This window comes from Myotis nattereri (genome assembly GCF_964212035.1).
Source record: "Myotis nattereri genome assembly, chromosome: 11".
In the NCBI taxonomy this organism is placed as follows: domain Eukaryota; kingdom Metazoa; phylum Chordata; class Mammalia; order Chiroptera; family Vespertilionidae; genus Myotis; species Myotis nattereri.
In genome coordinates, this window is record NC_138086.1 from 28998326 (window position 1) to 29010224 (window position 11899).

General features: G+C 39.2%; 1 protein-coding gene across 2 annotated transcripts in view; it reads left to right on the forward strand.

Moving 5' to 3' along the window:
- The window catches only part of TRIM24 (tripartite motif containing 24), a 116022-nt gene extending 104986 nt beyond the window's left edge, over nucleotides 1-11036 (forward strand). For both annotated transcript variants that reach the window (XM_081102315.1, XM_081102316.1), the window contains exons 17-19: nucleotides 750-824; nucleotides 4075-4224; nucleotides 7314-11036. In XM_081102315.1, the coding sequence (XP_080958441.1) occupies nucleotides 750-824; nucleotides 4075-4224; nucleotides 7314-7523 (435 nt within the window). In that variant the 3' untranslated portion in view covers nucleotides 7524-11036. The remainder of the gene's footprint in view (nucleotides 1-749; nucleotides 825-4074; nucleotides 4225-7313) is intronic.
- Nucleotides 11037-11899: the final 863 nt, after the last annotated feature.

An 11899-nucleotide genomic window follows, 5' to 3' on the forward strand; every position in this document is an offset into this window, starting at 1 on the left:
GTCCTTTATGTGGCCTGCACTCTTAAAGTTAGTCTACCTTTAGTAAATTTTTTTTTTTGTTTTATTTCTACTATAGATAGGTTTTCTTCCTCAGAATTTGTTGAGAAATAGAATTTGTTTTTCTATTTCCATTCTTTCACCCAGTGGTACTAGGTTTATACCTTAAAGCCAGCTAAAATACTTAACTGTAATTAACATTTAAACCTACTAAATCAACACTTCTGTATTATTAAAGAAGCTCCTTTGCTCAGTTATTAAGTAGAACAAAGAGTATGAAAGTTGTCATGCAAGAGCGGGGCCAGACACACACTATAGTGCTTCAGCGTTTGTATAAGCCCACCTAAGTAGAGAAGTAGCAGAGTGCATGATAGCACCATCTGCCTTAGGGCTTTTGGATTGTACACACCAGGAAAGGGCTCCACCTTTAGATCTCTTCTTTTATTGTCTAATAATTTAATACAAATTGGAGAAATAAGTGGAAATTTATTTTTAAGAGCTTCAAATGGGTTTCTAGTGATAATGTGTTTGTTCCTATAATTACAAAGGACTGCTTTCATGTATCACATAAACCCCAAGCTATCAAACAGTACAATTCAGTAAATGGGAAGGAGATAAAAACTCTAAGTATCAATACTTTTCTTGTATTCATCAGGTTTTAATTTTTATTCTGGTACTTTGATATATATATATATATATATATGACATTGTTACAAAAAATAAGCTGTGACTTCATTTTATTTTTTGCTTAGAAGTGTGAACGCCTACTTTTATTTCTATATTGCCATGAAATGAGCCTGGCTTTTCAAGATCCAGTTCCTCTAACTGTAAGTATTAATGTCATTTTGTCCATTTTTACACCATAGAGTGATTTTTTCTGCAGCTTGATTTATGATCATCTAGTTTCTGTACCATTTTTCAGTAGTTTCTTATATCTAATCTAGTCTTAAAGCTTGTTGATACATACTGAAACCTTTGATCTTAAATGCATTTTAATGTTAATGTAATTGGCCCAAAACGTCTATTCATTTCTCATACATTCTTACACCTCATCTCATGCATTTTACCTACTTTTCTCTGTAATGATTTCCATCAGTTGCCTCTCAGGAGATTTAGGTATATCTCCTTAACTGTTGGGGGAAAAAACTTTCCATTTGAGGTAAATATCCCCAAAATTCTCTGTTCATATTTTGATGTATATGTCCATACTTCAAAGATTAGGTAGACTTTAACAATAGAAGAAGGCGTGTGTGCGCATTGCATGTGTGTTAACAAATTGACTTCAGAAAGGTTCATATTGAAAGTTCGATGAGACTTTAATGCAGTGGTTCTCAACCTTGGCTGCACATTAGAATCACCTGGGAATCTTTTTAAAATCCTGATTTCTGGTCCTCATCCTGAAATGATTTTAAAAAGATTCCCAGGTGATTCTAATGTGCAGCCAAGGTTGAGAACCACTGCTTTAATGCATAATCTTAGAGTGCTAAAAGTACTACTAAAAATATGTTCTATTCTCTGATGTCCAAAATTCCTTTAAATTGTTAATATTCTACAGTTTGATAAATTTTAAAAATTTAATATAAGACTAGAAAAGAAAATTAGCTTAGTAAATATATTCAGCAGATAAACAATGAACTTCTCTCTTGAGAACAGGTTTTGAGAAGTTGAGATAGGAGGGAAATAAATACTTTTAGGGAAAGGACCTTTTGTGCTCAAAAGAGGCAGGCAAAAAATGGGGGGGGGGGGGAAGGGATTGTGACCAATACAAACTTAATCCACTTAAAAATTGAACCTAGAACTTGGTGGTTTTTATGATCGTGGTTACAGTTAACATTTGGTATTAATAACAACAGCAGCACAAAATAGCCCCCTTTTGCTTAATATGTATCATCTCATTTAGTGTTTACAAAAACTGTGAAGTTGGTAGGATTATCCCTATTTGATATATAAGGTTCAGTGAAGTAAGTAACTTAACCCAGGAGCATGCTACTGAGTAGCAGAGCTGGGGTTCAAACTCCATTTGTTATAACACATGCAGCAAAAACATTTCAAGTCATTGCATTTTTGTGTTATTTTTTAATTATAGTGGATTTAGAAATACTGTTATTTTATTTTATTTTATTTTTTGTTGTTAATCCTCACCCAAGGATATTTTTCCTTTGATTTTTAGAAGGAGTGGAAGGGAGGGAGGGAGGGACGGGGGGGGGGGGGGGGGTGGAGAGAGAGAAAGAAAGAGAAAGAGAAAGAAAGAGAAAGAGAAACATCAATATAAGAGACACACATTGATTGGTTGCCTCCCCCACACACCCCGACCAGGGTCAGGGATTGAGCCTACAAGTGAGGTATGGGCCCTTGACTGGAATTGAATCCGGGACCCTTTAGTCTGCAGGCTGATGCTCTAGGGCAAGCATGTCAAACTCACGGCCCGCAGGCTGCATGCAGCCTACAGTGAATATTTTTGCTGCTCAGCCAATATAACAGTATGTAAGAAATGTTTTAAAAATTTCATAACTTAATTTTTTACAATATTCTGTTATACATAACTATCAATAACAAACTACAATGTTCACTAATGACTGATTACTATAATTGTGTTGCATTCATTTCCCTTACACACCTATGCGCAGGCGTACCATTTCTCTCCACTAATACTAGCAGCGAATATTTTAGCAGCCAATGGCCACATCGTTAGTCTTGGACTGACTTGTTTGGTGTGTGCAACAGGAAATATTTTGCTTTCAGAGAACAAGAAAAATAGGTTTATTTGCATTATGCTTATTAATTTGTGCAGTTATTCAATGTCTGGTAAGTTAATGTTCAAGAAAAAATAATAATTTTTCTTAAAATGTCCTATTTTATGTTAACGATCACTCATTTATTTCAGCCCTTTGTATTCAGCATGTCTCTATCGAAATAAACCTATGTTTCTATGAAAATTGAAGCTTTTGTGTTTTTTGTGGCCCACATAAATTTAAACCTTGTTTATTTGGCCTTTGTTAGCCTTTGAGTTTGACATGCTTGCTCTAGGGCTAGTAATTGCTTTTTTTTTTTTAAATATATTTTATTGATTTTTCACAGAGAGGAAGGGAGACAGATAGAGTTAGAAACATCGATTGGCTGCCTCTTGCACATCCCCCACCTGGGATGTGCCCGCAACCCAGGTACAGGCCCTTGACCGGAATCGAACCCGGGACCTCTCACTCCGCAGGCTGATGCTCTATCCACTGAGCCAAACCGGTTTTGGCAGTAATTGTTTTTTTGTTTAATAATGAAGAAAGAGAATAGAGAAGGAGGTTTAGGAGGGAAAGGTGATTTTTTAAATCTATATATATAAAAGTCTAAGTGACCGTTATGACGGTCGACCAAATAACTGGTTAACCAGTCGCTATGATGCGCACTGACTACCAGGGGGCAGGTGCACAATGCAGAAGCTGCCCCCTGGTGGTCAGTGTGGTCCCTCCCCCCGGCCACCCAGCCGGCCCCAATGGGCCCCAATCAGGACTGGGCAAGACAGTCCCGATCAGCCCCCATTGCCAGCCAGGTCAAGGGGCCCCACCTGTGCACTAATTCGTGCACTGGGCCTCTAGTTAAAAAATAATTGGTGAAGCCCTAGCTGGTTTTCTCAGTGATAAGAACATGGGCCCATGCACCAAAGGGTCCCAGATTCAATTCCAGTCAAAGGCACGTATCTCACTTGCAGGCTCAATCCCTGGCCCTGGTCAGGGCATGGCATGCAACCAATAGATGTGTCCCTCTCACATAGATGTTTCTCTCTCTGTCTCTCCCTTTGCTTTCCACTCTCTTGGGGTGGGGGGGGGGGGGGCGGGGGGAGGAAATCAGTGGAAAAAATACCCTGGGGAGAGGATTAATAAAACAAAACAATAATTTTTGAACTTTTTTGGAAAAGGTGATACAAAACATTTTCCATTGTGTGGAAGGCTGTAGGCACATATTGCATAGGTTTTCTTAGCAATGACAAATAGTACAATCTGAATTTTATGCTACTACTTGTAGAGTTTATTTAGGATGAGGTAGAATTTAGTTACTTACGTTATAGTATCTCTTTTATTTTGAAAGGTGCCTGATTATTACAAAATAATTAAAAATCCAATGGACTTGTCAACTATCAAGAAAAGACTACAAGAAGAGTATTACATGTATACAAAGCCTGAGGATTTTGTAGCTGACTTTAGATTAATCTTTCAAAACTGTGCTGAATTCAATGAGGTGAGGTGGAAGGGAGGGGAGACTAAGTAATATTGAAAGCAATGTTAAACAAAACATCTTATTAGCAAACAAGGATATTAAGATAATCTATGTTAGCGTAAATTTCCAAATGTTTGAGTCAGAGAATGATTTTATCCATATTTATATTCCACCTAGAGGCCTGGTGCACAAAATTCATGCACGGTTGGGGCCCGCAGCCCAGCCTGCACCCTCTCCAATCTGGGACCCCTTGGGGGATGCCCAACTGCCTCTTGCAATCCAGGACTGCTGGCTTCTAACTGCTCGCCTACCAGCCTGCCTGATTGTCCCTAACTCCTCTGCCTGCCTGATCGTCCCTAACTGCTCCCCTACTGGCAGACCTCCTCTAACTGACTTTGCCTCACCCCACACCTGGGACCCAGGATTCCCTCCTCTGGCTGGTCGCAAGCACCTAGGACCCAGGCTTCCCTCCCTCTGGCTGGCTGCAGGCACCCAGGACCCAGCCTGATGAATATGAGGCGTGTGGATTGTTCCTCTCCCAGGCTGTGGGTGCAGCCACTGGTGCCTAGGACCGCAGGGTGGGTGGCTTGTCCCTCTCCTGGTCCGCAGCCCCAGCGGCTGGCGCTTGGGACTACGGGGCGTGCGGTTTGTCCCGCACCCAGGACCGCAGGGCGGGTGGCTTGCCCCTCTCCTGGGCCGCAGCCTGGCTGGTCCCCATTCATCTCTCGCAAGCTTATTTGTGCCTGGCTGATCCCCATTCCTCTCTCCCCAGTGTTGAGTTTCTGAGCCTTTACAGTGACAGCGTGATGGCATGATGACCATTTGCATATTAGCTCTTTATTATATAGGACTAGAGGCCCGGTGCACAAAAATTTTGTGCACTGGCGGGGGAGATGTCCCTCAGCCCCACTTGTGCCCTCTCGCAGTCTTGGACCCCTCGGGAGATAACGACCTGCTGACTTAGGCCTGCTCCCGGTGGCAGAGGGCAGGCCCAATCCCTAGGTGCAGCCCCTGGTCGGGTTCAGAGCAGGGCCGATTGGGGAGTTGGGGCGCCACCCTCTGTCATGCACAGAGTAGGGCGGATCGGGAGGTTGCGATGCCACCCCCAGTCACGCTCAGGGTAGGGCCAATTAGGGGGTTGGGGCACCACCCCCTGTCACACACAGAGCAGGGCCAATCGGGGTTGGGGCGCTGCCCCCTGTCACAGAACAGGGCCCATCAGGGGAGTTGGGGCTCCGTACCCTGTCACACACAGAGCAGGGCCGATCAGGGGATTGGGGAGCCTCCCCCCCCCCCCCCCCGTCACGCACAGAGTAGGGCGGATCAGGGGGTTGTGGCCCCGCCCCCTGTCACACACACAGCCGCAGGGCATTCGGGGTTTGGGCACTGCCCCCTGTCACGCTGCTCCAGGGGCCAGGAGGCCTCACGGCTCCGCTGATCCCAGTGCTGGGAGGCCTTGCGGCTCCTCTTGACACCAGGGCAATGAGGCCTTGCTGCGCCGCTGATCCCGGTGCTGGGAGGCATATTACCCTTTGACTATATAGGATAGAGGCCTGGTGCATGGGTGGGGGCCGGCTTGTTTGCCCTGAAGGGTGTCCTGGATCAGGGTGGGGGTCCCGCTTGGGTGCCTGGCTAGCCTGGATGAGGGGATGATGGCTGTTTGCAGCTGGTCACACCCCCTTCAGAGTGGGGGTCCCCACTGGGGTGCCTGGCCAGTCTGGGTGAGGGGCTGAGGGCCGTTTTCAGGCTGGCGGGTGACTGAAGCTTTCAACCTCTCCTTTTTTTCTTTTTTTTAAATTCTGGGATTTATTTACCTCAGTGATTCCCAAAGTGGGCGCTACCGCCCCCTGGTGGGCGCTGCAGCGATCCAGGGGGGCGGTGATGGCCACAGGTGCATTTGTTTTAACTTTTTTTGTATTACCTTTCTATTCTGAGTTCAATAAATAGTTTCATAATTTCAAACTTCAATGTTTCTAATTTACACCTTTCTTTACTATATTTTACGAAAAAGGTAGAAACATTAATACATATATCTTTCTGTTTAATTGCTATTAAAATTTTTAAAAAATTAATTTCCAGGGGGTGCTGAGTAGTATTTTTTCTGGAAAGGGGACAGTAGGCCAAATAAGTTTGGGAACCACTGATTTACCTTCTATGGCTGTCACTGGAACTGAGAGCCAGCTTTAGCTCTGAGGCTCGGCTCCAGCTCTGAGATCCCAGCTGGCTGAAAGCAGGTTTCTGGGGATGGTTTAGCTTCTATAATTGCAACATTGTTTCTTAGAGAGCAGCTCAGAGCCCAGCAGCAGCAGGCGGGGAACCTTGGCTTCCTCCTTCACTGGAGCAAGCAAGCCTCCTGTTCACTTCAGCTGCCTGGCTGCCGGCTCCATCTTGGTTGGCAATTAATTTGCATATCGCCCTGATTAGCCAATGGGAAGGGTAGCGAAGTTACGGTTAATTACCATGTTTCTCTATTATTAGGTAGGATGTTTATTATATGTTGAGTGGAAATGCAAATTATAGCTGACAACTGAAAACACTTTAAAAATATTTTCATCTAACCTAGAAGCATTTTTTGTCATTCTTATCTTTATTTCTTAGAATATAGCAATTCCATACTTTAGTGGGTTTTTTTTTTATGTTCATCTTGAAATATTAAAGATGTGGTCTAAAAGCTTTAATTTTAATGTTTTCTCATCTGTCAGTTTATCCAATTATCTGTTAGACTTATAGTCTTGTTCTATTTATTGGTTACTCATTCCAAAGTTCCACATTTTATATGTTCTGAAAATACCTGTTATATAATACTGTGATTATAGCATCTTTATTTTTGTTTGGGAATCCAGTCTTGCAACTGCTGTGCCCTTATAGAATAAGCCAGATGTGTCAAAGACGTTTGTTTACCTTTTATGTGACCTTCTCTACACTTTGTTTAGCCCCAGACTATTATTTACTTTATATCAATGACATTGTATAAATATTTTCCCAAAATAATCCACTGGTATTCCTAATCTCAAGTTAAAAGGGAACAGAAATGTGAGAAATTTATTACTTTTGGCTGTCTAAATGTTGGTGTCTGTTTTATAATTTATATTTTTATTTTGACCCAACAGCCTGATTCAGAAGTAGCCAGTGCTGGTATAAAGCTTGAAAGCTATTTTGAAGAACTTCTAAAGAACCTTTATCCAGAAAAACGGTTTCCTAAACTTGAATTCAGGAATGAATCAGAAGATAATAAATTTAGTGATGACTCAGATGATGACTTTGTACAGCCCCGGAAGAAACGCCTCAAAAGTGTAGAGGATCGCCAGTTGCTTAAATAAACAGCAGTATTGGCATGTGCTGGTTTTTCGCTTTTTTTTTTTTTTTTTTTTTTTTTCAAAAATTATTTTGTAAATAATTTGACATCATTACAAAGAAGAGTTTGTGACAACGCTGACCTATAATTTTTTGATGTTTACTAGATTTTGATTTTCTTAACCCATTTTTTTAACCTTCCGATTAATAAAGTAAGTAAAAAGGGGAGGGAAGGAGAGAGAAAGAAGAAAGAAGCACCAACAACAAAATAAGACATTGTTCCTACTTGCTGGATTTCAAAACTGTAATCTGGGATGATAACTACTATAGAAAGGAAATAGAATTTGTATGAATTCTAAGTTGAAATTTTAATGTGGTCTGGATGTGTGCATTAATCCATTTTTAGAAAATACCACTACTAAGTAATTGTGGCCCAACCATGAGTTAGGTGTACTGTCCTTAAGAATAGCTGGGCCACAGTGAATTAACATGGATGGTAATAAGAGTTCTATCGTAGGATGCCTACTGGTGCAACAAAGATTAGATTAGACACTATTAAGAAGGCACCTAATAGTCATGTAAGATGGCAATTGTATTAAAGAAAAAATGGGAAAACAAGTGTTTTTTATTTATTTTTTCTTGTCTGTAGAGATGTTTGGTATAGCAGATTTTCAAGGCCATTTTCGTACATTTCTTAATTGAACTTCTTCCACTAAGGAAGTAAGTGAACACATTTGGTTTTACTGTATGTCTATGTGTGGTTTTGTTGCTTGTTTTAACTGTGCAGGTGATCCTTATATAAAGACTCACTGTTTGCAGTATGGTTTTTAGTGGAACACCTGAAATATGAAATACAATTGTGTGCAGTATTTGATGTGAGGATTTTAAAAAATATACCCTGAAAGGGACTCGTTTTTGTCATTTTCATCTCTCTTTATAATTTGAAATGAAAATGTATTGTGGAATTTGGGAACAGGAAATTGGAGAGAATTATAGTGAAATTTTAATTTTTTTCTGACACATCCATTTCCTATTTTTAAGAGCCAGACCCTCAAATTGATTCTTTGATCTCACTTAATTCTGAATTTCCTTTGTATCCTTCCAATGGAGATACAAAAGATAACCTTCTGAAGGCAAGCGTATTCCTTAATGGGCCAGACCTAGCTAGTTTAACTGATATTCATTTATTCTCTATTGGTCAGTGTCAAGGAAGGAAACTAGAGTAAGATAGTGCCCCTTGCTAATTTAACATTTGACAAAATATTTACACATGAATTATTTTTAGTTTGCCAAAGTAAACCTTTATTTATAAAACACTAATTGCTGGAGGACATTATTCTCTTTAGGCTGATGGAATAAAAATATGGCTGGCTTGAAAGAATGTTACTTTTTGGAAGGTATCATCTTCCATGAGTTAAACCTAGAGGACTTGATTTTATCATTGTAGCGTTGCTTCTTAAAATGGACAATTTGAAAATATTCTGTGGCTAATTGATTGGGTTTTCAGACATTGATAAAGATAAAATATGAGAAAATAACTTACTAGCAATAGTGTCTCACTTTCTATGTAGATTTAAGCCTTGTCCATAGTGTAAATTGTGAATTAATGGTTAAAAAGTCTTAATCATCTTTTCAAATTTGTGTTCAAGTTAATTATGGTGGTGGTGATAATATTGTTTTGAATATGCATTTGACATTCTCCAAAGACTGAACAAATTTTTATAATCGCACATATACCATTTAATTGTTTTATTTTGCACCAGCATTTATTGACACCAGCTGTTGAGCTTTTAGTAGTAAGTTTAATGTTGGTATCTTTGAATACTGTTCTTCTGACAGTTTGTTATTCCATATTTGTCTCCAGAGTTGAAACAGGACAATAGAGATAAATTTTTGAGAAGGATCACAAAGGGAAGTAGCACTAAACAGAAAATATATATAAAATATTTTCTAAAGGCATCTGAGCCAGAATTTCTAACATACTCAAAACTATATTCAGTGCAATATTAATCTTTTAAAACAGTATTTAAAGTCTTTTTCTCTCCAAATATTCTTCAGTGACAGTCTTAATGATTAAAGTCCTGTGACCTTATTCACAGGCATCTATATACTCAGGTGGATCCCACCTAATTAGTCCTTAAATTCTAATAGACAGCTGTAAGATATCCTAACTATATACACCCCCTGCTCATTTATTGAGCATCCTCCCAAAAGTTTAGTGCAATTCAAGCAACCTTGGCCTAACAGGAAAACACTGCAGTGTTTATCTCTGATCCAAAAACTCCAGAGATATCCTTCTGGAGTTGGAAACAAGAGCCCAGTATCATAGCTGAAAGACCCTCAATACATGATTACACCATTATGGGGGCTTATGAATAAGTAAAGCATATGGGAGCTAGGAATTACTCAATTCCAACTCATCAAAAGCTTTCCCAGATGCCAATCATTTGATCTTTCCAGCAATAAGGGAACCCAAGTGCACAGTCAGTGACTTATATGGCCATGGCAAAAAGTATAAATGGACTGAGATATACCATATTAAATTCAAAATGTATTTCCACATCAGCATCTGGCAACGCAATCATTTTGTCCTTTGAATTAACAGGACCTGCCTACCTTTTTTGAATGGAGGGGTAGGAAATTGGAAAATGCTAAGAGGAAATGTCCTCTTGCCTGGGTAGTTTTAACTTTCTTTACTAAACTAAAGAAGAGGCTCCCCATTTTACTACAACATAATAGTGTAGTTGTAACATAACTTAAGAATGCTTTCAGAAAGTTTCACTCCAAAGTCCAAAAGGTGAGTAGTAGACAGACCTTTACTCTATTTATGAAATTGCATTTTAAAGTCCTATGATGCCACAGTGCTTAAACTTTTGAATTTGGGTTTCATGGAGAGACTAGACAATGAAAGAAGGAACTCCTCCTTTTGCTGAGCCCTGATCTACAAATAATGTGAATCCCAAAAATAAGTTACTTCATGTGATGAACAAAAAGTTTACAGGTTTAAACTAAAGATATACTCATTTTCTGTTTATCTGTACTTGTTATGAATGAGAGAAATCAAGTGATCTGATTAGCCATTAAAATTATGGACATGACCATGAGTGTAACTAATTTCTTATTGAAATAGAGCACCTCCGTTTAAATAATCATGTACATATTTTTTTAAGTATTTTATAACCTCATGTAAATTAATAGTTGAAGTCTTTTTACAAACACATCACCCATCATTTTGGGTGTGAATTTACTAAGTCATAATTCACATGCTGGTGGCTCATGTTTCTGAGTGAGAATAATGCTAGCCAATCAGATCACAATTTCTATCTCCATGGAGGTTTTGCTTATTGTGAAGGACATCTGAGAAATAGTCCTTGTTTGTTTGTTTGTTTGTTTAATTTTAGAGAGCCAACTGGTGCTTTGATTTTAATAAAAATTAGCATTGATTGATTTTTACTATGAATATTTTGCCACAACAAGGAATTTATAATGAAAAACTCACTCTGTGTCATTCAGTAGAATTTAAACTAGTTTGAGTCTGCCTTCTGTACTATCTTTTTGTGTTCCTCTATAAAACTGGTACATAGGGACAAGCTACTGGTCCATAATAATAGGAAACTTTTAAATTCTAACACAGGTATTTCACCATATGAAGGGAGGGAGTAAAAATATCTTCAAATGCTGATTTCCACTTTTCCCCCCAAAAAAGGAACTTGGCTCAGTGATTGAGCATTGACCTATGAACCAGGAGGTCATGCGTTTGATTCCCGGTCAGGGCACATGCCCAAGTTGTGGGCTCGATCCACAGTGTGGGGCTTACAGGAGGCAGCCAGTCAATCGATTCTCATTGATGTTTCTATCTCTCCCTCTCCTTTCCTTTCTGAAATAAATAAAAATATATTAAAGGGGGGGGGGGATGTTATACAAAGTATGAGTGATGTTTTTTACAAGTCACTTTGAAAATTTACCTATGTTAATTTTACCTTAAAGGTTAGAAAGTTTTGATTCACAGAAATAACTTTTTAAAACTCACTATTGGATATTTAATAGATCTTACTTTGATGGGGATGGAAACAGCCTTCTATTTGATTCTCAAATGAGTTTTTAAATAGAATAAGTAGGTCCTAATTTGAGTCCTTCTATCCTTTCTTAGAAGTTATGTTAAATATTGAGCAAAATTTTATCTTTCTGACACTTTAAAATGTGTTATAGAAGAAAGGCTGTTTTAAAGTTGTTGATAGAAGAATGTCCAAATCTGCAGAAAGCTCTATAAGAATTTATTTGAGCTAAGATTTGAGGACATTCCCTAAAGCAGTGATGGCGAACCTTTTGAGCTCAGCGTGTCAGCATTTTGAAAAACCCTAACTTCACTCTGGTGCCGTGTCACATATAGAAATTTTTTGAT